The following is a 27525-nucleotide window of genomic DNA, read 5'->3' as shown; positions in this document are numbered from 1 at the left end:
ATAACATACACCATACACCAATCAATAATTATTTATTTACACCTTTATAATGTATTGATAACAGATGAGAAAAGTATTTATTGTACAAAATAAAAATATTTTATAGAAATAAATTCCACAAAATTTTATGAGTTTAGTATACACTCCCATTATTTCCAACAATCATTTTTTTTAGTGAAAGATTAAGTTGATTTGAGCAGTTAATAGTGTTGGGTAGGAATTTTTGTGTTGTAAAGACAACACTTATATATTATGATTATAGATATTAAAGCTGCTTTTGATTCTATAAATAGAGAAATAATATGGTCAGTAATGGAAGACCTGCAAAGCCCACAAAAGATAATAAGCGTGGCAAAAAGTACATACAAAAGTATATAGAAATGTACTGGCTAAAGTACAAATAAACGGAAACAGATCGCCAATAATAAACCTAAGAAGAGGAATAAAACAAGGGGACAGTCTCAGCCCAGTTTCATTCATATTAGTAATGGATCGAGTAATGGAGAGTGCTAAAAGAAGGTCAAGGCAAACAGTCAACAATAGGGTATAGGAATCTAGTACCAGTGAAAATGGAAGGATTACTATATGCAGATGACCTAGAAATAATAGCAGACGATAAAGAAAAAAGGCAAAAATTAATGAATATATGGGTGGAACAAATAGAAAATTTGAAAATGGAGGTAAATGTAAAAAAAGCGAAGACCATGATCGTAACAAAAAAGAAAAGGGAAGAAATAAACCAAACATTATTTAGTCACAAAAATGAAATAATGGAAACAATCTCGACGTTTGAATACCGGGGAGTAATAATATCAGAGGATGGAAAGGTAGACAAAGAAATCTCATACAGGGCGAATAAAGCAAGTAAGATCTACTATGCACTAAATAAAACAATATTTGGAAAGGAAGAAATAAAACTAAAGGTATACAATGCAATATATGTACCATCTTTAATATTATGCAAGTGAAACATGGGTAAACAATGCAAAATAGACAGTACAATAAGCGCAGCGGAGATGAAGCAGTTGAGAAAAATAGCAGGAAAAACAAAATTGGACAGAATAATAAATGAGGATATTAGACAAAGGCTAAAACAGCAATCGATAATAACGAAGATCCAAAAAAGAAATTAAATTGGTATGGACACATTAACCGAATGGACCAGGGAAGACTACCAAAGCAGGTGATGGAATCAAAAAGGTATGGTAAAAGAAGGAAAGTGAGGCCAAGAAAAAGGTGGATCGATCAGATTATAGAAATTGAGCAGGACAAACACATAAACAAATGAAAGAGTTAGCAAAGGACCGCAAGAAACGGAAGAGATGGATAGAGGATGAAAAGACCTCCGACACCCCTGAGGGGCATAAGGAGTTTCGAGAAAGAATTTTGATTAAGAATTTGTCACTCAGATAGGTTCTTCTAAACTGTGGTGGTAATTCAATGGCTTCTCCAAATAACGCTTCAACAGGAGAGGATCTCATGACACCTAGACAAACAATCAACTGAATTCAGCAATTGATCGTTACATTTATTTTCTTTAATAAATTGGTGCTAGCAGATGCATATAAGATGCTGGCATAGTCTATGATCGACCTTATGTATGATCTAAAGAACAGCTCACTAATAAACAATTTAAAAAACGTTATATTTGTTTTTTTTTTCTCTATACTCTACCATTAATTCCATCATAAAAGTTAGTATGACCGTTTATTTTATGGCAATTCATTTAATTAAATTAAATATGTATTGCAGTTTAGACATGGGAATAGCCACTCTCGTATTAAAATTTCCTTCTGAAGTTCTTACAACCCTTAAACTTTTATATGTTAATACTTTGTTACAGTCTCGGAGCCAATTTAGTACATCAGATCAAATAAGTCTGAAAGTTAATCATACATTTTTAAGACACAAATAAATATAATATTAGGTATCTCTTTTATAAGTATAAATTATAGTATTTAATTTTCTTATAACATTACTACCCCTTAGTTATATAATTTTTGCTGAATGTAGATCGGAGAAAACTATAAGTACTTAATAAAAAACAGCATACAAAGTACGTAAATACTCTGAAAAATATTAACTTTATAAATATATTTTTATATGTACAGTGGAACCCCGATAAGTCGGCCCCCGATAACCCGGACCGATTTTCATCAGATAAACATTTTGATTTTCAATATTTTGTATTTTTCAATTTAATTGTCGCTTATTTCCCATCAAAATACATAGTTAATTATCAGACAAACCTTTCAACAATAAAAATATAATATGTAATATAATATTTTTGAGAGATAATGTGTATGTGTGTAATTTGAACTATACGATATTAAAAATGACTCATAGCACACGCCGCAGAAACAACAGCCACCTGTCTGTAGTACCTATTCCTTTTTATTTCAAACTGTCTTAGCATTGTTTAGGAAAGACTATTTAAAAAATTCTTTTATAAACAATGGTCTTTAGTTTTCACTGTTCTTAAATAACATTACATCGTTGTGACTGTATTGTGTGTCTTGTATTGTTCGCTTACGTTTGTGTTTGGTGTTTTTTTAGTAATTTTAATGAGTAGGTACTGTGCATATTTATAAATATATTTCATGTTATTTCAATTCTAACGGAGTTTATCTGTAAGTATACCGTATTTTATTAATTTTTACCATATTCTCCGGCTATCTCGGATTTTCGATAACCCGGATCGGCCGCGTCCCGATTAATCCGAGTTATCGAGGTTCCACTGTATTATAATATTTGTTGTAGAACTATAACTTTACAAATTTAAAATGTAAATATGTATACCTATGTATAACCTTAAAACTGAGATTCTTAAATGTCCTTGATTTGAATACGACCAATCACAGCCCGTAAAATCCGTCCATAACACAAGTCTAGTGGAAACTCCATCGAGATAGGAAACTCAAATCATGCGTTCGGACGACCACAGCGGCTGGACAGCTGAGCCAGGCCAGCAGTAGCTGTCAGACGTCCCGCTGGAAGCCAGCCGCTGGCTGAGAGATTTACTTTAGAAAAATAATAATTATTTATCCGGGAAAAATTAGAAAAATCTTAAATCATCGAGTTAAAATTGTTATAAATTAAGTAATTATACTGTAGATATAGTTAGTTAGTGTTTGAACATTAATTTAGTAGTTAAGTTAAAAGTTAAAACGGGTTAATACGTTAGTAGTGAATAAGAAATACTAAGGACTTTTCTGTAAGTTTTGCCTTTATATAATCATAGTAGCAGTAGTATAGTAGAGTAGAGGCTGGCTTAGGAGATGGACACAAACTCTCCCGGCCCCCCTGACAAAGGGGGCGGGATCTATGCTTTGCTTTCATTGAACTCGCAAATTTTTTTAAATTCCATACACATGCTAGCCCCGAGACATAAAAATAACATTAATTTAATAGAAAAAGAACTCTGTGCTTTAAAAAATAAATTCCAAAACGATCAGATCATGTTAACAGAAGTTAATAACTTATCATCTAGGATTGAAAATATTAGTAGAAGAAAAGTTGAATACAAGGACACTGACTTCGGCCCATTCCTTATTATGATAGAGAGTGACAAGGGAAAAGCAGGAAATATCCATCCTATGGATATTGGGAAAGTATTTCATACAATGGGTACGACTGGAATTAAAGAAATTAGTAGAAAAGGCATGAATAGAATTGGAGTAATTTTTAACACCTCCAAACAGGCAAATATGGTACTAAATAGCACAGAAATCCTTGAGAAAGGATTTCTTGCTTATATACCTCAAAAAATGCTAACATCAAGGGGTATTATTAGAGATGTAAGTATAAATATTTCAATGGAAAACATAGTTAACGACAGTAAATTACAAAAAAACGTGAAAATTATATCGGCCAGAAGACTTAACAGAAGAGTTTTAGATAGCAATGGGACCGTTACATACATTCCAACAGGAACTGTACAACTACTCTTTGACGTAAGAACTCCCCCTAAAGAAATAATCATATATTCAAACTTGGTAACAGTAGATCCATACATCCCTCCTGTACAGCAATGCTTCAAATGCCTAAGATTTGGGCACTCACAAAGACAGTGCAGGGGAAAAGCCCTAACAACACACAACATTCCAGGAATGTACTACCAAAGTTCTATCAATATTTGAATGTCCTGGACATTTAGGGAACATTCGGTGAACATCTGTTTAAATTATTCCTGGAATGTTACCATAAGACATTCTGTGAACATACTACCAATGTTCCTATATTTTAAGTTGCGAAATAATACATACGTGTAACAGATACAACATTACTTATAACATACCAGACAAACTAAGTGACACTTTAGGCCTACAGTGCAATAATATGTCAAATTTAAAGAGTTTCCCAAGTTCAATTAATACAATATTATAAACATACAAATGTAATAAAAATTATTGTTCGCGAATATTCAATTTGGAATGCGATTTTGTTAATAAAAAAAAATACTTATAACTTATGCAAAACCCAAGAGAGGCATTTATATTTATTTCTTTTGCGTTCATTTTCAAATTCGCCGTGCATATATTTTTGTGCATGGCGCTTGAGAGGGCATCACGTGACTAAAAACGACCAACCAACGACCTCGCTTCGGCCATCTTGGCATCTTCATCTTGGCCACCTTGCTTTGCCGTGGGTGGATCGTTGTATTTTATTTGTGCTTTTTAAGAATATTTTTTTAATTCGGATAGTTTTATAATAGCTTTAATAGTATTATTAACATAGTGAATAAAATGGTGTCCTGTTTTTAACGCAGTTGGAGTAGCAGAAACAAATGTAGATAAAAAAATCTGCAGGAATAACGTTTCAATTATGACAGAAGCTCCAAACAAATGACTGTGAATGAAAAGCCCTATTAAAAGGTTAGTATGCAAATATGTAAACGAAGGCATGCCCTGTATTTCAGAAAATAAATTAATACTATTAATACCCTAATAATACTATGTATTCATAAAAAATCTTTTAAGTAACCTAGATATAACAAAGTGAATAAAAGGCATAAATCAGAAGAATTATTATTTTATTTTATAAGTTAATAATTGGTCATATCCATTTATTATTTTAATAATAATTGTGAATAAGCCACAAACTTCGCTTATTCCTAACTAAAATAGTAAATAGAGATAATAACAATAGGATTTGTAAAACTAAAGTAATTCTTTTTGCGTTTTTGCTAATGTATGCCTTTATAAATAGGATGGTAGACCACACACTATAATATGCAGTACCAACTAATGAATACACAGAATATTATAGTCGATTTGCTAAACTCAGTCTCAGTACTACTGAGTCTCAGACACAACTGGCTAGTGATTTTAGTAAATAATTTTGCCAATTTGGTAAAATTGGCAAAAAAAAAAATAATAACTAAATAGTTAATAATTACTGTAATTTTGGCAAAATTGGCCAAAAACAAAAAAAATTACCTACTAAAATCACTAGCCAGTTGTGTCAGAGTTTGGGGAACCGACTATACTAATAAACAATTTCTAAGCTGTTTTATAATATTTTGTGAGTCCATTAATCATATTTTTTATTTAAAACTAAAATTTGTTAATAATGCTTAGTAATGCATATATTTTGTATTTTTAGCTTTCCAGAAGATCCTGCGAAGAAGACATGAAGTATAGATCAGATTTGTTAATAGAGGAGTATGCTCAAAACACTTTTTAGAAAAAGATATTGACAGAACTTCACTTTCATCTGTTCGTTTAAGAGACTGTGCTGTTCCAATAGCTTATGTCACACAGGTATATGCATTTTTTTTCTTGGTTTTAACATCTTTAAACGCGAAATACGCAATAGCTTATCGAATTGATGCCATGTTATTTTTCTTTATTAAGGTCTTTGTTTATTATTGTGTATGTGTATTAACAACAGAAACATTTTTGGTTATTCTTTATTTTATTTTATATTTTGTCATCAAGTGTTCAGTCAATGTATGTAGTTTTCTTATGTACACCTTTATGGGTTTATACCTGGTGGATGTATATTTCAATAAATAAATAAATAAATAACCTAATTAATAATACAGTCTGTACAATATAGATACTGTTGTAATTCATTATCTACATCGGAGATCTAAGTTGACATTGTTGCCCAACTGCAAAAAATTTTTGAATTCATTTTAAGTCAAATATATCACATAATTATTGCGAAGTAGATTATACAACAAAACAGATTAATATTCAATGTAAATAAATAAAAACATCAGAAATAGAAAACAAGAATTAAGGTATAATCTTATGTTACAGTTATTAAGGTACCAAGGGTATTATAAGGATAATAACGCTTGAGGTCAATGGTGTTTTTAACAAGGGCCTGAGGGATATACGTTGACCGAAAGCGTTATTATTATAATACCTGTGGTGCCTTCAACGTTTAATGTCTGACTAAATTATTCTTTATATGCGAAAAATTTGAATGAATTTTGAATTGATTAGTTTTTAAATAAGTACATTTACCAGTAACAGTAGTAACATAATTGTGGTAACCATAGTTTTACTTAGGTTGATATTTGTCAACTTGACAGTATCTAAGTCGTTATTTAAATTTAATGCCCAAGGGCGTTATATCGTACTTAACAGACTTCGAAATGTCATTATTTGTCAAATAATGTACCAGTAGGACATTAAAGTAAATAATAAAAACAATAAATATAATGAATACTAAATACTTATTTGTTTGTGAAAAATCTATTTCTTTGTGGCTTTTTTGTAATTAACTATTCTAATGAGGAAATAAGCCACAATTTACTTGAAAAAATAATTTTATTAAGGTTTCTACTTCCACGTCGGATGTCGTTGTCAAAATACAAAATGTTCATTATTATTATTTTATTTATTAAATATTATTTATTATTTATTTAAATATTATTTAATATTAATTTTTTTATTATTATTATTTATGCGTATTATTACCTGTAAATAATATTTCTTCTGATTGTTAATTGTAAAGGATAGAAAAATTACCTTTTATTTTATTTTCTTTTAGAATCAGCTGAGAGAAGTGGTCTACAAAAAACCAGAAAGGAAACGGAATATGTGGCTATGAAAAGCAAAAGAAAGGTTTACAAAGCAAATGTGACACATTTTTTTATAATATTTAGGAATGTCAGTAAATTACATTAAAAAATGTATGTAAAGATTTTTTGCAATAAAAATGTTTATATTTATCAAGGATGTATTATTTGGTATGGCCACATATCGTCAGTGATGTGACAATACCTCCTATCTGTTTTTTTCAAGAGATTTGTAAGATAGACTAAAAACTTGTTTCGGCCACCTCCTGTTTTCATATATTTTTTGACTTGTTTTGCAGTAAATTCAACTATCTATTTACTACAAAAAAGTCAGAATACGTACGAAAACAGAAAGTGACCTTAAAAAATGTTTTTCGTCTCCTGCAAACCTCATGAAAAAACATATAGGAGGTATTGTCACATTACTGACGATATATTTCAGTGAATGTCTAAAAAATATACTGTGAATGTTCAAAGAACGTTCATAGACATTCATGGAATGTTCTAACAAGACATTCAGTCTAAAAATATACTGTGAATGTCCAAAGAACATTCATGGAATGTTCCAACAAGACATTCAGTCTAAAAAATAGACTGTGAATGTCCAAAGAACATTCGTAGACATTCATGGAATGTTCCAACAGAACATTCTAAGAATATTTAAAATGCTGACACAGCACTTTCCTGGGACTTTCCAGGGACATTCGTGTGCATTTGGGGACATTCCAGGAATGTTTTCAATGTCCTGTGTGTACATTCTAGGAACATTCATGGAATGTTTTGTGTTATTAGGGAGCAAGATGCCCGAAATGTTCCGATGAACATACAGTACAAAGCTGCACAGTTTCTGTACCAAAATGCCTATACTGCGATCTTGATCACCTTGCCACAAATAAAATTTGCAAAGAATTCGAAAGGCAAAAAAAGATAAATGAAGTAATGGTCTTCCAAGATCTCACCTTTTTTGAAGCTGCCAAGCTGTTTCCCCCAATTAAGGAAAAACCAGAGAATTCGAGAATGTTTCAGAGGAGAAGTAGGGTTTTTCCTTCTTTACTATCCAGCTCACCCAGAGCATTTACTCAAGCACTTCAAAAATCCCCATCCTCCACTCCCCATTTCCAGAGTCAAAGTCATGTGGTCCCAGTTAAAAGGAAAAATAAAGTAATTCTTAAAGACATTAGTTATGACAAAGAGGCGCATAAAGCTTTATTAAATGAGGATCTAAGCAGAAATTTACCTAGATTACCGATTTTAAACAAATTAAATGATTCACAAAAGTATACGGGATCACAAGTCCCAAGTTTTGCACTCTCATTAACAAGCAATCGTGTACATTCTCAGGATAGTGTATTTTCAAAAAACGTTGATTTAACCTCTGATAATAATATGGATTTTGCAGGTTTTGATGAGTCACATAATACATCTAATTTTAGTAAAAGTAGTGTTGACTGAATTTTCATTTATTTCTTACAGATAATATAATATATTATTTTTTATATTAAAAAGAAAAAATAATAATAATAGTAATAAATTATATATATAGTTATGATATTTAATATTTTGCATTGGAATATTAATGGTTTCTTTAACAATAAGCAAGATCTAATGGTGTTTCTTAACGAATATGATGTTAATATCATTCTTCTAAATGAAACACATCTGAAATTTTCACAGCACTTGCATATTCCCAATTTTTACTGCTATAGGGATGATAGGATTGATGGATGGGGTGGAATAGCTGTACTTATTCATCAGTCTCTGGCAGCTGATAGGATAGACATTTCACATATTCACTTGCCTGAAAAATGGCAGGCTATCATTATCAAATTTGAAAATTTTTTTATTATAGGATCGTATAAGACACCAGATGTTCGTTTTCGTAAGGAGATCTTTAGAGAATTGGTTCAAATGTGTGATAAACCGTTTTTCTTCATAGGTGACTTGAATTGCCAACATTCTTTATGGGGTTCATCATCTAACAATCCGAACGGCAATCGCCTTGCAGATCTTTTGGAGGAGGATAACTTGTGTTTTCTCAATACAGGTGAGGCGACAAGAATCTCACCGCCTGAGTCAAACAGTGTCCCTGACGTAGCTATAGCATCTCCAGGTTTGGCTGTGGACTGCCTCTGGGAAGTTTTTCCAGAGATAGGAGCAAGTGATCACTTTCCTTTTGTAGTGTGTTACGGGCAGGATAGAAATAGTCCCCAAGGAAATGACCCTCTTCAAGATCGCAGTATCTTTAATGTGAAAAAAGCCAATTGGGAACAATTCAACCAATATATTGAGTCTAACATTAACAACATCCCTAATGAGTCTTACACAGATTTTCAAAACCTAATATTAGACGCAGCAAACAGGTTCATCCCTAAGAAAAAGCGTGTTAGATTCCATAAACCACAATTACCTTGGTGGGATGAAGAGTGTTCAGTTTTAATTAAATCAAAGAGGGAGGCAGTCAAGAAGTTCAAACAGGTACCTTCTTTAGAAAACTTCATTAATTTTAAAAAAATTAGGGCACATTGTAAAAAAGAACTTAAATCCAAAAAGAAAAAATCATTTGTTGTGTTTTGTTCCACAATTTCACCTGATACTCCAATATCAGTAATGTGGAGAAAAGTGAGAAGTTTCCATAAGGCTTTCACTAAAGCCTCAGTTAGAACTCCTAGTAATTCATCGTTAGGGGAGGAAATGCTTTGTTCATTGACTCCACCTGTATTTGAGGACATTGCGTCTCACCCAGTGAAATCTAATACTATCGAGTGTGAACTCTTCACTTTAAACGAACTTTCATTGGTTTTGGTTGAACGAAAGGATACTGTGCCGGGCCAGGATGGTATAACATTTTCTATGTTGCAACATCTTCCAGAGTCAGCAATCAAGTTCCTGTTAAAATTTTTCAATTTATGTTTAAAGGAGGGAATGCATATTCCCACTCAATGGAAATCACAAACAGTGTGTTTAATTCCCAAACCCAATAAAAATATAAATTGTCTTTCGGGCTGGAGACCAATCGTTTTATCATCGTGTGTTAGTAAACTTTTAGAGAACATGATAAAAATAAGGTTAGATTGGTATGTAGAACATTTTATGATCCTATCGCCTTTCCAGACTGGCTTTCGTAAAGGTAGAGGGGTGTCTGAAAACTTAATTCATCTGGTCAATGAAATCTCAATGAATATCTCAAAAAGGAAACCAGCAGCTGCTGTTATGTTAGACATTTCTTCTGCATATGATAAAGTGTCAATCATCCAATTATTGGACGCTTTGGGAGATCTCAATTTGCCATTGTTCCTTATTGAATTGGTTAAACATTTATTGACTAATCGTTTGGTGTCTGTTCGTGATCCCATTTCCTTAAATCTGCTAGGACCAAGAACTACCAATGTGGGCCTTCCTCAGGGTTCCCCTTTGAGTCCAGTACTATTTAATATTGTCATCAATATAATCTCATTTTGTGTGCCAGAGGATGTTCTAATTACTCAGTATGCAGACGATGTTGCCCTCTATTGCTCCGGTAACAGCTGGGTGGATGTTGTGGAAAAATTAAATGGTGCAGTAGAAAGTATTTCTAATAAACTTCATGATATGGGAATGTGTCTGTCATCTAGCAAAAGTCAAGCAATTTTTTTTGATAGAAATAGGAATAATATTCCGAATTCACTAATATCAGTGAATAACACACGTTTAGATTGGAAACAAGAAGTTTCTCATTTGGGAGTTATTCTAGATAGTTCCCTTTCTTGGAGAAGTCAAATTGAAAAGATGGCATTGAGGGCTTCCAGTGGAGTCAATATTATTCGTTGTTTGTGTCGAACTTGGTGGGGAGCACATCCTGCAACTTTACTCACTCTATATAAGGCATACATTAGATCACATCTTGACTATGGATCTATTTTTCTGGGAGGTTGTGCACGTTCTCTACTTGCAAAATTGGATAAGGTTCAGTATAGAGCTCTTAGAGTGGTAGGGGGATTTATGAGGTCTTCTCCAGTTCATATAATTTTGTCAGAGTGTGGAGAAACACCGTTAGATCTTAGAAGAATATGGCTAGCATCTAAATTCATTTTAAAAGTAGTAGCCTATGACAACCCAATATATGCCTCAATTGAGCAATTTCACAATGTTTTTCTGGGTTACTTTAGTTTTTGGAGAAGAAAATATTTCCCACCAATACTGGCTGCTTTCCAGAATACTTTACATGAAATTCATGAGGTAGCACATAGCTCCTTATTTCCTTGTCACTCCTTTCCACTTAATATTCAGATTTCTCCTATGGCTTATGAAACTGTCAATATGGGCAAAGAGGCAAATAACCAAATCAAGTTTATGGAATGGTACCTCAATAACTGGTCAGAATATAAACTTATTTTCACAGATGGATCCAAAGATAAACAACGTAATGTAGGTATTGGGATATACCTTAACGAGAGAACACAGTTAACAGCAAGATTACCATCCGCTAATTCAATTTGCTCAGCAGAAGTATTTGCCATTAAAAAAGCATTAGAGTTAATCCAACAGAATAATTTTACAAAGTGCCTCATCTGTAGTGATTCTAAAAGTGCTCTAGAAAAAATCACAAGACCAAGCTACAAGGCGGCAATAGACTCACAAACTCTCCAACTAAAACAAAAACTATGTGAATTTGATGAACAACAAAGAGAAATTAAATTTGCATGGATTCCAAGTCACACTGGAATTATTGGGAATGATAGAGCTGACCATCTTGCGAATCTTGGAAGAAAGCTGCCTATTAGTGAAGAACCAAAGGCCCCCTTTAAAGATTTTCAAAGTAAATATAAAGAAAATCTATGGATTGGTTGGGAAAATCGTTTCCAACAAATAGGACAGGCAAAAGGAATTACTTATTGCTCACAAGTTACAGTTCCATATAAAAAGGCATGGTTTACAAAATTTCCCAACCTGGGGAGAGGTATAATCACACAAATGTGTCGTATGAGAAGTGGACATTGTAGTGTTCCTGTACATTTATTTAGATTGAAGGTAGTGAATTCAAACCAGTGTTTATGTGGCAGTGTAGGAACTTTACAACATGTTTTATTGGAATGTACTAGGTTCCAAAGAGAGTCCCAGTTGCTTAGAAGGGAACTAGAACGTGATCCGACATTAACTGATGTGTTGTTTAAAAATTTAAACTCAAAGACATTAATCGCAGTGCAAAAGTTTTGAACATCAACAATGACTCGTGTGTAGCTTGCTTAAAACTTTAGACTTTATGCTTGCTTGCAATGCTTGTGCTTAGTGCGGTTTTGCGTGGTAGTACTAGACCATTAATAGTAGAACTTTAGTTATGGAACTTATAAACAATTACAAAGTTTTTTTTAGCTCTTAATTATTTCAGATTCAGGAGCTATGAGCTTAAGCCCAGATGTACCTCAGGTACGGCTCTTGAATATTCAAGTCTATATTCACGGATCCTGGCCGGATAGCCCTAGTAGCTAAGGCCATTCAAATGAAGAGAAGAAGAAGAAGATTTACTTTACTTTACTCGCTTTCCCTATCACGGCTGGATACAACCACTCAGCACTGCTTAATTAATTAAATTATTAATTAATGGCCTTGAAAAATAGCCATAAGATAGTTATTTTGGTCAATTTTACTACATTTTATTGTTTTATTTGAAATTATTAAAATCTCCTGTTTTTTTATGTCCTATTCTTCTGTTACGAAAAATTTTCATCTGGCAACACTGGATCACTTCAAAAAAAAAAGTTAAAAGCATAGCATAAAGAAGCATAAATGTGATTAAACATAGCATAATGAGCATAATAATTAGTACTTTCTAACTAGCAAGTTTTGTTTATAATTACATATTATTTATTGTAAACTGTGAAGCGATTTCACATTTTTGGTGTAAAATTATTATTGGGGTGCATAAAATCAAGTGTAATGAAATGGAAGTCAAACAAGAATTTAGTGAGGAAAGGTGTAAAATAGAAATAAAGTATAATGACCTGGATGATGCTCTTCTGGATGGACTTAAATGTGAAATTAAGGATGAATCCAATAAGCAAAGTACCCAGCACACAATATATGATTCTTTTGACTTGAAAAAGTGTCCCATAAAAACTGAGATAGAACATGGAAATGAACTTAATCTATGTGAAGAATACCAGGAAACTGAAAAAGGTTAGTAACAAAATATTTAAGTACTCCTATATTTAGAAGTAGTGTAAAGAGGAATGACTTTTTACCATGGAGTATAATTTTTATCCAAAATTAAATTTCTTTTTCTTTTATATAGGCAATACTGCCTGTTGTTCCTCGGCGGTGCCTTTCATTCTCTCCCTAAATTGTTATTCCATCCTTTCCTTGGGCGTCCTATACTTCTTCTGCCTAATAGTGACTTGCCCCTGGCTATTCTTACTATGTATCCTTGATTGACATCCTGCTTATGTGTTGATTCCACTCTTCTCTTCTGTTCTTTACCTAGGTATTTATATTGTATACCCCACATATCGATGGCTTAGTGTGAAAACCTCGTATCTCATTTTTTTTCGAAAATGACATTTTGGTGGTTTTAGTTTTAGTAAGGAAAACCTTGTATCTCATGATTTACAACTGTTAGAAAAAATCCAAATACACTAGACTCTAGATATTTTCTACAGCCGAAAAAAGAAACCATGTATATCAATAATTGGTCTCTTGATTTAGTGTGAATATCACCTATATTTATAACCAAGAATTTGGTACTTAATTTGGAGTGTTTGTTTGAGAGATTCGACTTGCAGAAATGTTTTTTGTGAACAACAAAAGGTAGTCAGGCATATAGGAATATTTTATGAACCTTAAATCAAAAGATTTGTATTGTCTCGACCTAATATTTGGAGGTGTGCAATAAGCTATGAAAAATGAAAACCTTGTAAATAATAATAAACACAACCTCATTTGAGATGAAAAACACGTATATCAAGATATACGAGGTTGTCATAGTTACTTGGGCAAAGGCTCTATATACTTCAAGGATATTTATGTGTTTTTCATAGTTAATATTTGTATTTCCAATTTAATAACAACATTTAACACTTTTAGCTCTGTGCCAATTTTTGTTTTTAGGTTATATTATGCAGAAAATCAGTTTTTTGCCTCTCCTGTAAAATTGTAATTTAATGAGATACGAGGTATTCACACTAAGCCATCGATATGCCGCATATGCGTCTGATTTCCTCACTTCTTACCCTGTTCTTAGTCCTTTTACAACAATCCTTCTTAAGAACTTCATTTTGTTGGTCTCTAGATGTCTTTGTGTTTTGCTTGTATCTGGTCTTGTTTTGGCTGTATAAGTCGTACTGCTCTAATAACTGACTTATACAGGGTGTTTGGTAAAGAATGTTCCATAACTTAACCTTAGATTCCTGAGATTAAAATAGATTGGTTTAAGCTAACTTACCTTAATACAAAAGTGGATAATAACTGAAATACGGGGTGTCAAAGTTAAACTTTAATTTCATTTATTTTTGAATATTTCCTGACAGGCATGGGACAACAACACGAAATTTGGTAAGTGGTGCTGGTATTGTACAATCTACTAAAACTAAATTATGTTAAATGTTTCTGGCTACTACCAGAAGCGTGCGATGGGGGAACGTGAATGGTTGACCCTTCCCAAATTCTATGCCACTGGCGGAATTGCTATTTTAGTTAAATTTTTGAATTCTCCAATACTTTCTATGAAAATAATATACTTTTCATTGGTAATGATAAAGTCATTAGTTTTTGATATACAGGGTGTCCAGAAACTCTACCGACAAACGAAGACAGGAGATTCCTCAGATAATTTTATGACAATTTAACCCAATTCACCTAGTCCGAAAATGCTTCCTAAGGGAGCTAGAGCTCTTTGAAGATGGCGCCATGTAATTAGTTTTTCTTAAATACCTCCAGAACGCTTCTATTTAGAAAAACGAAAATTGGTATACATATTTACTTTCCTGAAATGAATCGATTCCATCCATTGCGAATTTCTAGTACCGGTCATAGGCGTCCGTTTTGGGTAGGGCAACGGTTATTTTATTGCATAACTTTTTTGTCTTCAACTTTTAAGCATTTTTGATACTGGATTATTAAATTGTGAGATATTCTAGTACTAAAAGGTACTCTTACTTTAAGTCGATAGGATACACCGTTTTCTAGAAAAATCGATTTGAAAGTTTTTAGTTTTGGGAATTTGAAAAAAAAAGTTAAAAAAATATAAAAAAAAACCGATGTATTTTACCAACTTAAAGCAAGAGTAACATTTAGTACTCGAATATCTCATAATTGAATAATCTAGTGTCAAAAATACTTAAAAATTAAAGAAAATAAAGGTATGCTATAAAATAACTGTTGACCTACCCAAAACGGACGCCTATGACCGGTACTAGAAATACGCCATTAATGAAATCGATTAATCTCTGGAATATAAATAAATGTACCAGTTTTCATCTTTCTAAATAGTTTTTTTTAATCTTTTTTTTTTAATTCAAGGAACGAAAAATTTTCTAATCGATTTTTCTAGAAAACGGTGTATCCTATCGACTTAAACTAAGAGTACCTTTTAGTACTAGAATAACTCACAATTAAATAATTCAGAGTCAAAAATACTTAAAAATTAAAGACAAAAAAGTTAGGCGATAAAATAACCGTTGCCCTACCCAAAACGGACGCCTATGACCTGTAGTAGAAATTCGCAATGGATGGAATCGATTCATTTCTGGAAAGTAAATATGTATACCAAATTTCCTTTTTTCTAAATAGAAGCGTTCTGGAGGTATTTAAGAAAAACTAATTACATGACGCCATCTTCAAAGAGCTCTAGCTCCCTTAGGAAGCATTTTCGGACTAGGTGAATTGGGTTAAATTATCTTAAAATTATCTGAGGAATCTCCTGTCTTCGTTTGTCGGTAGAGTTTCTGGACACCCTGTATTTGAAGTTAAAAATGAAAAGGCACACTTATTTTGATTAATGTATTCTCGAAATAACTCGAAAACTAATGGCTTTATCGTTATGAATGAAGAGTATGTTATTTACATAGAAAATATTGGAGAATCTAAAAATTATGCTAAAATAGCATCAGTGGAGTAGAATTTGGGAAGGGTCAACCATTCACTTTCCCCTGTTGTACGCCTCTGGTAGTAGCCAGAAACGATTATTTAACATAATTTAGTAGGGCGTACAGTGCCTACACTTTCTGCCAAGTATCACACGGATATGTCAAATTATTTTAAAGTATTCCTTTTTTAAAATAATTTATTCTTTATTTAAAACTTTAATTATTTATTTATTTATATAAGGTTACAACCATTTACAAAAAAAAAAACAATAGATTAAAATATAGATTACATTAAGAATTATGTGTGCCTGGTACTATAAAACTATTTGACATATCCTTATGGTACTTGGCAGAAAGTGTAGGTACTGTACACCCTACTAAATTATGTTAAATAATCGTTTGTGGTTAATACCAGAGGCACAGTATATAGAGGTTCCACAGTAGAACCACTCTTCGAAAAATTGGAAGTAAAATCTTTCAATGCGTAGGGTGACTGCACATATTTCCTGGTCACCCGAGGACCATTCTTCTGTTGCTAGTCGAGTAGGAACGTACGGGTTAACAGTGCCGTATTTTGTTTAAATTGAGTTAGTTTTGTGAATAATTGTTAGTACAGTAGAACCCCGCAAATCCGAACTAATTGGGGGGACAGCCTGTTCGGATTCTGAAAAGTTCGGATTACCCGAAAGTTAGCCTAAGAAACTACCTAACGAAGATGATTTTTAAAAGATTTGGACTGCCACCAATCCCTTTATGAAGCTTTATCCGTACGTTTATGCCTCCAATATTCTAAAACTGAAAAATATTTAGATCACTGAAATATTAAATCGCTAACGCCAGTAGTTTTGTTTCCTCAGGAGACATGGGAATTCGGCCATGTAAATGATTCATTTAATTTGTAATCTGGATATTGATTACACTATGTTTCTCATGTTTCTTATCTTTTTCAATGTTTTCGTTCATAGTATACCATGGGAAATGTGTATTATGCACATTCCTTTATTGTTTAAGTTTTTATAAGTATGTACTTGTACTACATATAAAGTAAAGTACATATTTATTTTAATAAATTTCACATGTCCAAATTCCTATTAATTTTACATTGTTAAATTTTCTGGTTCTCTGTACATATAATAAACATGTTTTTAAATTTTTATTTTGAATTTTTAAAAAAAATTTCACTTTCCATTGGTTCGGATTTGCCGAAAGTTCGGATTTGCGGGGTTCGGATTTGCGGGGTTCTACTGTATTGTGAAGTTGAACATGAGTAAAATTCGAAGTGGTATTAGTCAGTGTTCAGCGAAAATGTGCACGAACAATTCAAAAAATTGTAACTACAGTTTTTTCTGATTTTCCATGGAAGCTGATAGGTACGTATATAATTTTGAATTTGCTTATTTAACCACCTTAACAGAATAGCATCATTATTATTGGAAATAGTAAAATGTTACGTACAGTTTTTTAAATACTTAAGATACAATAATTATATTTACAAAGAGGAAATATTTTCTAAAGATTTTTTGATATACAGGGTGTCCAGAAATTCTACCGACAAACGAAGACAGGAGATTCTTTAGATAATTTAACCCAATTCACTTAGTCCGAAATTGCTTCCTAAGGGAGCTAGAGCCCTTTGAAGATGGCGTCTTGTAATTAGTTTTTCTTAAATACCTCCAAAACGCTTCTATTTAGAAAAACAAAAATTGGTACGCGTATTTATCTTCAAGATATAAATCTAATCCATCCATTGCAAATTTCTAGTACCGATCATAGGCGTCCGTATTGGGTAGGGCAACGGTTATTTTATCACATAACTTTTTTATCTTTAACTTTTATGCATTTCTGACACTGGATTAATAAATTATGGAGCATTCTAGTACTAAAAGGTACTCTTGTTTTAAATCGGTAGGACACACCGTTTTCTAGAAAAATCGATTTGAAAATTTTTCGCTTTTTGAATTAAAAAAAAATTAAAAAAAAAAAGCTGTATAGAAAGACGAAAACTGGTACATTTATTTATATTCCAGAGATAAATCGATTTCATTAATTGCGAATTTCGAGTACTGGTCATATGCGTCGGTTTTGGGAGTAGGTCAACAGTTATTTTATAGCATAACTTTTTTGTCTTGAATATTTGAGCATTTTTGACACTAGATTATTAAATTATGAGGTATTCGAGTACTAAAAGTTACTCTTACTTTATGTTGGTAAAATACTTCGTTTTTTGTTGAAAAGTTCTTTTAATTTTTTTTTCAAATTCCAAAAATGAAAAACTTTCAAATCGATTTTTCTAGAAAACTAAATATGCATACCAATTTTCGTTTTTCTAAATGGAAGCGTTCTGGAGGTATTTAAGCAAAACTAATTTTATGACGCCATCTTCAAAGAGCTCTCTCTAGCTTCCTTAAGAAGCATTTTCGGACTAGGTGAATTGGGTTAAAATTATCTGAGGAATCTCCTGTCTTCGTTTGTCAGTAGAGTTTCTGGACACTACGACTGTTTGTTTACCATAATATGTGGTAATGCATAACCTGCGCTATGTGGTAATAATGGAATGTCTGTAGTTAAGGGTTAAAATAATGCATGAAATTCAATTTATACTTGTCAGTTTCGCTGACACAGTTCAACTGATTCAGTTATACGGAACAAATAATGAACATGAGAACACATTTTCATTTTAAATGATCAGTACATTCATACTCTCAGTTAAAGTGAAAACCAGTTCCGCTTTTTATCATTTTGACTGATCATTGTCTCATAATGGTATTTGCTTTTTGTATTTTTTTGAACAATTTTTTGCAGAATCTCTTGAAATTTGTCTTCGGTCATTCTTAATTGGGCTGTATATTAATCACAATCTTCCAAAGCTACTTCTTTTAATACAGTTTCACTGGCACCCCATTTATTTCTGCGCAATATCCAGGACCTGACCCACCAACTATGACATTTTCTTTTCTTTTGATTCGCTGGAATATTTTGTAATTCATTTGCTAATAATTAAAAACATACTTCGCGAACAGCTGATCTCAATTTTTTTAACCATGATAAAAAAGGTTTGGACTAACTGCATACTGAATGTAGCAAAACATGAAACGTGTGAATAGAAACGTCGTTTTTTATTTTTCATTAATGAATCGGTCAGACTGCGTCTGCGAAACTGACAAGTGAGAACCCGCCTTAACATACTTACTTCAATCTCATCCAGTCAGTAAGGAATCGAGTGAAGTATCATGATCATCATCACAATCCCAGCTTGACGATCATTTCTTGCTGCCTTCATTATTTTTGTTTTGATTTCTTCCCAATATTCTTCGATGTCAACACTGCCTGTTAGTCCTGTCGCCAGGGGGGGTACAACGGCCTCGTTAATTCAGATGGACTTACTCAAGGTTTTTTTATGTATTTTGACCCGTAGAACACGAATTTTTTGGGTAACAGTCGATCCGGATGTCGATAAGTTTGTTATAAACAAAGAACTTGAGGAATCAAATAACAGCGATTTTTGGCAAAACAAAACAATATTTTGTATTTTTTGGGCCATTTTAAGTAAAAAATATTTCTACAAGTTTTTTCGTAGAATGCACAGTTTTCGAGATAAACGCGGTTGAACTTTAAAAAAATCGAAAAACTGCAATTTTTGAACCCGAATAACTTTTGATTAAAAAATAAAATAGCAAGTCTGCTTACCGCATTTGAAAGTTTAAGTCAAATTATATCGGTTTTGATTATTTGCATTGGTAAAAATTTATTTTTTTATTGTTTAACAAAGCTATAAACACGTAGGGTTTCCCGTGCTTTTACATGCGTTTTAACGCATGTAACGTAGAAATAGTCTTGATTGCACTAGTACCTATTCTACCTACTCGTTCGATTTTAAATGAGAAATCATAGAAACATCACTCACGCACTAGTTGTTTGTAGCTTTGTTTAACAATAACACAATAAATTTTTAGCAATGCAAATAATCAAAACCGACATAATTTGACTTGAACTTTCAAAGGCGCTTAGCAGAATTGCTATTTTATTTTTTAATCAAAAGTTATTCGGGTTTAAAAATTGCAGTTTTTCGATTTTTTGAAAGTTCAACCGCGTTTATCTCGAAAACTCTGCATCCTACTAAAAAACTTGTAGAAATATTTTTTGCTTAAAATAACCCAAAAAATACAAAATATTGTTTTGTTTTGCCAAAAATCGCTGTTATTTGATTCCTCAAGTTCTTGGTCTATAACAATCTTATCGACATCCGGATCAACTGTTACCCAAAAAATTCGTTTTCTACGGGTCAAAATACATAAAAAAAACTTGGGTAAGTCCATCTGAATTAACGAGGCCGTTGTACCCCCCCTGGCGACAGGACTATGTATTTGTTGTTGTTTTCACTCATTTTGAAAAAATGTGAATAAATATGTACATTGAATTATCCATGTCCGTTTGTACCACAGACTTTATAAACACAACTCCTCCGTCATTATAGCAGATATAATGACAAATGAGGTGTCAAATGAAAGCTTATAACCCAAGGATGGTATTAAAGGTGAGAAATTTGACCCTGGACTTCAGGATTTAAGAGTTACAATCCGAAGTACTGTTTTAAAGTTGCAGAAATAGTACAAGCAATATATTATTCGGCCCGCCTTAGTAAGACGAAAACAAATTAATAGTGTGTCCAAAGAAACAGTCGGTTGGCCCAATGTATTTAATGATCTAAGACGCCTAGAAGTCATATTAAGTCACTTTCGAAGCTCTGCTGCTGATTAGTGAGTCATTGCCGGTATGTAAAATATTAATTTTACATGATTGTATACAGGGGCACTTTTGTTGTTTCGCACATACAGGGTTGGTCGAAACTCGGAATGAGGATTTTCTGAATTTTCTTAAATGGACCCTGTATTTTAGTATTGTAATGAAAAGACATTTTATGGTACTTTTTTATTTCTTAAGCATTCCCTATACCTAAATGCTTTAATTGGTGCTTAATTGTTAATCGCGCCAAGAATGTTAATTACGTAGGTATTTTGATAGCTCAACCATTATTGGCAATTTTAAAGATCAGTCTAGATTAATATGTATTTATTTCCGAAAAATTATTTGTGATTGAATATTTTCACGGCCAACCTAATAAAATTTCACGTAATTTTTATTGAAATTAATGGCTTGAATCACCAATAACTCACAAATTAAAGCAGTTAGGTATAGGGAATGCTTAAGAAATAAAAAAGTAGCATAAAATATCATTTCATTTCAATCATAAAATATAGGGTGTTCCATTTAAGAAAACTCAGAAAATACTCTTTCCGAGTTTCGACCAACCCTGTATAGTACAATTCAACATTTAGCTATAGTAACAATTTTTAACAATAGTAGACGATATTAAAAATCATTTGAACATAAATAGAGTTTTTGATGTCAAACTATACTACAATTCTACAGGGTGTGAATGTTGCTACGAAATTAAGAAAAAGAAACGTAATTATCTTTTAAACTACCCTGTATAACATTACAAAACCTCATATTTTACGAAAGAAGACATCCAGGAGAATCTAAAAATGTAAAAATATACAGGATGTTCCATTTAAAAAAACGAAGTTATAAGCCACTTCCGGTATAACCGGAAGTAGCAAATCGATGAAAATATTTTCATTAAAGAGATCACTCTTCAAAACCTCTTCATTCCAATTTTCATGATTCTGTTTCCTTTAGTTCTCGAGATATTTCTAATAGGACTTTTATCTGCCTCACCCTGTATATCCTCAAACTTTTCGCTCATTATTCGCTCAACGAAATACTGATATGTTTGCTTTTGTTTAATAGCCTAATAAAATAAAAAGAAAATCAAAATGTAATTCCGTACAGGTTGGAATAAATTTTATACCAAAGTTGAGGTGAATACAAAAGATATTTTCAAAAAAGTATCCAAATCATATAAGGGGATAATTTTTTAAATAATTAAAAAGGGGTCATTTTTGCACAATATTTACTTTTTTAACTGCTGAGGTAATTTACATTTTAATGAAGGTCTTTAAGGTTGTTTTCTACAAAGCTGAAGGAAAATCTTTCACCTAAGACTTACTAAATTAAATTTGACCCCCTATTTATTTAAATAATTATACATATATAAAATGTAAAAATCAAATTTGCAAAAAATATTTTTTGCGTTTTAAATAAGCTCTATAAATTATTTTCTTTTATGGGAGAAGTTGCGCTATGTTACGAGTATTAAGCAAAAAAATGGTTAAAAAATATTTAATAATTTATGAGATATTTAATTTGTTTATTAAATGTTAATATATTTTCAATTGCAAAAACGCGGTTGTTACCAAAAGAATATAAATCTGTGTAAAACCTCATTACTTTTATTTTTCTGTATGCTTTCGATAAATGCATTGATAAATTCAAATTTCAATTTAATTCCCCTCTAAAATGGCATGTGAAAATTTTTCTAATTTGTTTATAATTTGTTTTTTTAATAACTTCGCGGGGATTAAACATTCTGAAATTCTGTTCCGATAATCGGGTTCCTGGGAATTTTTCACTAATTAACAAAATTTTGTTGTCGTTTTTTCTTCTTTTTTTTCCTTATAGTAAAAGATATAGTTTTGCATATAGAGGGGGTTTCATTAAGAATGTCCAATCTCTGAGCTGTACATTCTAGACCTGAAAATATTAAGATTTAACCAACATTGTTTAAATAAAATATGGCTCCTTATTGAGTTACAAGGTGTTTTATTTAAAAATTTAAAAAAATATTTTTGCTCAGTATTTTAAAACTATTCGACGTATCCTTTTCATACTTGGTATAGTATAAAGTGTAAGTACTATACACCCTATGAAATTATGTTAAATACAAGTTTCCGGCTATTGCCAGAGGCGTACGACAGGGGACAGTAAATGGTTGACCCTTCCCAAATTCTACGTCACTGGTGAAATTGCCATTCCAGCACAATTTCTAGATTCTCCAATACTCTATGTATGTAACATCGTCTTTACTCGTAACGATAAAGTCATTTGGTACATTATTTCACGGTTTTTGCTCTACATTTTAAAGAACCGCTTGGATTGACACGAAATTTGGCATACGTATAGCTTACATGTCAAATAAAAAAAGTGATATTGTGCCGATGTGTGCTTTTTGCCCTGGGGGTGAAAAAATATATGTCCAAAATAAGTCCGAAAATGGGTAAACTGACTAATTTTAAGTAACTTTTGTTCTATAGAGCTTTTTCCCCAAGTCAACACTTTTCGAGTTATTTGCGAGTGAATATGTATGTTCATTTTTCAACAAAATAACAACATTTTTAGACGGTTTTTCGCAAATAACTCAAGAAGTAAGTATTTTGTCGAAAAAACGTTCTTAGCAAAAATATAGCCTATAAAAAAGTTTAAAAAATGGTGTAGGCGTTAGGTCTCTGGATCTCGTAGAACCAGAGTTATAGCCAATGAAAAATAGATTCATATTCACCAAATTTCAAAAAGAATATTTCGACGTGAAATATCCAAAAAATTAAGTACTTTTTGGGGAAAACCCATTATAACTTTTTTAGTGTTTAAAAAAAGCTTTATTTTTGTTTTTAGAAAAAGTTTCTAGCATTAAATTTAAGCAAGTTACGCTCAAAATAAAGTTGGCCCCTTTTGTTTTGGCAAAAAAAAAAATCGGGAAGACCATCCTTTAATTAGCAACTTAAATGAAATTAATCGTTACCGCTCCACAAATTATTTTACTTATGTTGTGTTTATCTGATCTGTAAGTTTGATCAATTCAAAGTGCTTATTTTTGAAAAAATTTGGTTTCAAAGTAAAATTTTTAAAAATTTTAATTTTGAAAAATATGCTTTTTTCAAAATAACTTAAAAATTGTTAGAGATACCAAAAATTTAGAAAATCAAAAAAAGTCAGCATTGCTTTTCTGAATATCATGTATTTTTTTATTTTTCTGTTAGACAAAAATTGATTAAGATTTGGTGTTTATAAATTTGCATACATTCGTGATCAGTGACTCGTTCAACCCCTTTTAACTACAGCCCTTTCAATAATAAGGACTTTGAACCGATCAAACTTACAGATCATATAAACAATACATACACGAGTCAAGAAACTTGTGAAGTCGTAACGATTAAGTTCATTTAGGATACTAATTAGGGGGTGATTTTCTCGATTTTTTTACCAAAACAAAAAGGGACTAACTTTATTTTGAGCGTAACTTGTTTACTTTTGATACTAGAAATTTTTTTTATAAAACAAAAATGAAGCTTTTTTAAACACTTTAAATAAGTTGTAATAAGTTTTCCCCGAAATGTGTTTCATTTTTGGTTATTTCACGTTAAAGTATTCCATTTGGAATTTGACGAATATGAACCTATTTTTCATTAGCTATAACTCTGCTTCTACTAGGTATAGAGACGTTATATGTACACCATTTTTTAAAAATTTTTACAGTGTATATTTTTGTTAAGAATGTTTTTTCGACAAAATACTTACTATTTGAGTTATTTGCGAGAAACCGTCTAAAAGCGTGGTTATTTTGTTAAAAAAATGAACATATTCACTGGCAAATAACTCGAAAAGTATTGACTTAGTGAAAAAACTCTATAGAACAAAAGTTACTTAAAATTAGTTTATCCATTTCCTGACTCACTTTGAACGAATATTTTTTCACCCCCAAAAGGGGGTGAAAATCACCCCAGGGCAAAAGCACATATCTGCACAATATCATTTTTTTTTCTTTGACTTGTTAGCTATATGTATACCAAATTTCATGTCAATCCAAGCGGTTCTTTAAAATTTAGAGGTTTCGCAATATTTTACCGTTAAAGAACGGACTAATTAGTTTTCGAGATATTTGAAGTTAAACATGTAACGGTACAGTTATTTAGTTATTTTGATTAATATATTGTGCCGCTTAATTTTTAGTTTCAAATATCTCGAAAACTAATCATTTTATCGTTAAGAATGAATAATATACTGTTCAGTCTTAACGTTAAAATCATTAGCTTTCGAGATATTTGAAATTAAAAATTAAAAGGCACAAAACATTAATCAAAGAAACTGTACCGTTACGTGTTTAATTTCAAATATCTCGAAAACTAATGACATTTTTTCGTTACGAGTGCAGGTTATGTTATTTACATAGAGAGTATTGGAGAATCTAAAAATTGCGCTAAAATGGCAATTTTGCCAGTGACGTAGAATTTGGGAAGGGTCAACCATTTGCTTTCCCCTGTCGTACACCTCTGGTAATAGCCGGAAACCTGTATTAACACAATTTCATAGGGTGTATAGTACCTACACTTTCTACCACGTATGAAAATGATAAGTCGAATAGTTTTAAAATACTGAGCAAAAATAGTTTTTAAATTTTTAAATAAAACACCCTGTAACTCAATGAGGAGCCATATTTTATTTAGGTGATTTTGGTTAAATCTTAATATATTTTGCGGTCTAGAATCGACAACTCAGAGATTGGACATTCTTAATGAAACCCCCTCTATAAGCAAAACTACATGTATCTTTAACTGTAAGGAAAAGAAGGAGAAAAAACGACAAAAAAAATTTGTTAATTAGTGAAAAATTCCCAGGAACCCATTATCGGAACAGCATTTTAAAATGTTTTATCCCCGCGAGGTTATTAAAAAAACAAATTAGAACAATTTTCAAATGTCATTTTAGAGGGGAGTTAAATTGAAATTTGAATTTATCAATACATTTATCGAAAACATATATAAAAATAAAAGCCATGAGATTTTAAACAGGTTTATATTCTTTTGGTAACAACCGCGTTTTTGCAATTGCAAATATAGTAACATTTAATAAACAAATTAAATATCTCATAAATTGTTAAATATTTTTTAACCATTTTTTTTGCTTAATACTGGTAACATAGCGCAACTTCTCATATAAAAGAAAATAATTTATAGTGCTTATTTAAAACGCAAAAAATATTTTTTTTTGCAAATTTGATTTTTAAATTTTATATATAATTATTTAAATAAATAGGGGGTCAAATTTAATTTAGTAAGTCTTAGGTGAAAGATTTTTCCTTCAGCTTTGTAGAAAACAACCCTAAAGACCTTCATTAAAATGTAAATTACCTCAGCAGTTAAAAAATTCAATATTGTGCAAAAATGACCCCTTTTTAATTATTTAAAATATGATCCTCTTATTTGATTTGGATACTTTCTTGAAAATATATTTTGTACTCACCTAAACTTTGATATAAAATTGGTTCCAACCTGTACGAATTTACATTTTGATTTACATTAGTCTGGGCTGATTATCGGAGAATAGGCCATTTTTGGGAAAAGTTATTTACCAGCAATTTTATTGCTGGAATCGAATTATAAGATCCTATATATTAATAATATAGGTGTGCAAAGTCCTCAGATAGTGTGCTACTTTTTTTATAAACAAAATGGCGCACGAAAATCGTGTTTTTTTCAATTATTGCTCTATAACTCCGAAGATTTTAATTTTACAACAAAAACACCCAAATAAAAATTCACCGTGATTAAATTCTGCATAGATACGTGTTTTTCCCGATCTGCTCCGATGAAAATTTTTCTCGGAAAATGCGGGTTTTCCCAACAAAATCTTTAATTTTCAAATAAAGTTTTAGATAAGTAATTATCTACCAATAATTAAATAATTTGGTGACTTAAAAGCCTTCTTGGTTTAGATTATAGTTCCAGAAGCTGATGAAAATTAAACGAATATTTTAGCAATAATTCAATTGTTAATTAATAATTTACGGTCGCAATAATAACCAAAATAATTATGATACACTGATCAAACTTTGAAATCTTATAAAGATGAGATGCCTATTTAACATTTTGGCGACAAAATATACATTTTTTATTATTTTGCATAATCTTTAAATGTTAAAAAAAATAGTTATAAACAAATTAACGTTTCTCAGACAGTTTTTATTATATTGTAATTTTAAAACATAGCTAAAATGCGCATTTCAAATATCTTGAAAATTAATGCTTTAAAACTTTTTTGCAACGATTTGCAAAAAAGTTATGAAACAGCAAAGTAAACATTCAATTACTACGGTGTTTATAATTTTTTTTTATCCTTTTAAAGCGTAGAAGTGAGTATAAAGTACAAGCTAATTATTTACAAAAAAATATCGATTATCAGTTTAATGGTTATATTTTAATTAAAGATTATAAATATATTTTTTTGTAATTTACACTCGCGAAAGTAGAATAATACAGTACTGTAGCTAAAATTTTCACTCGGATCGACGACCGGCAGCGCCAGACGTACACTTTTATAAATAATGTATGCTGCGTGTCAGTCGCTTCGAGTGAACATTTTAGCTCCAACTCTGTATCAGGCCTACTTTTGCGCTAAAAATTACAAAAAAAGTATTTTTAATCTTTGATTAAAATATAACCATTGCACTAATTTTTGACATTCTTTGTGAATAATTAGATT

General features: G+C 31.4%; 2 protein-coding genes and 1 long non-coding RNA gene across 3 annotated transcripts in view; all 3 read left to right on the top strand.

Moving 5' to 3' along the window:
• Positions 1–3220: 3220 nt before the first annotated feature.
• On the top strand, positions 3221–8485 carry LOC126886056 (uncharacterized). The gene is made up of 2 exons (XM_050652897.1): positions 3221–4082; positions 7826–8485. The coding sequence occupies exons 1-2, from the start codon at positions 3279–3281 to the stop codon at positions 8483–8485; spliced, it is 1464 nt and encodes a 487-aa protein (XP_050508854.1). The 5' UTR covers positions 3221–3278.
• On the top strand, positions 4088–7186 carry LOC126886871 (uncharacterized). The gene is made up of 3 exons (XR_007698799.1): positions 4088–4874; positions 5605–5762; positions 7006–7186. It is a non-coding gene; the product is annotated as an uncharacterized LOC126886871 (long non-coding RNA).
• A 4091-nt stretch (positions 8486–12576) lies between the features above and the next one.
• The window catches only part of LOC126886869 (zinc finger protein 271-like), a 73841-nt gene continuing 58892 nt past the window's right edge, over positions 12577–27525 (top strand). The window contains exon 1 of the mRNA XM_050653991.1: positions 12577–13186. Within this exon, the coding sequence (XP_050509948.1) occupies positions 12952–13186 (235 nt within the window). The 5' untranslated portion in view covers positions 12577–12951. The remainder of the gene's footprint in view (positions 13187–27525) is intronic.

Source organism: Diabrotica virgifera, chromosome 6, assembly GCF_917563875.1.
Source record: "Diabrotica virgifera virgifera chromosome 6, PGI_DIABVI_V3a".
NCBI lineage: Eukaryota > Metazoa > Arthropoda > Insecta > Coleoptera > Chrysomelidae > Diabrotica > Diabrotica virgifera.
This window is presented reverse-complemented; position numbering and strand designations above follow the sequence as displayed.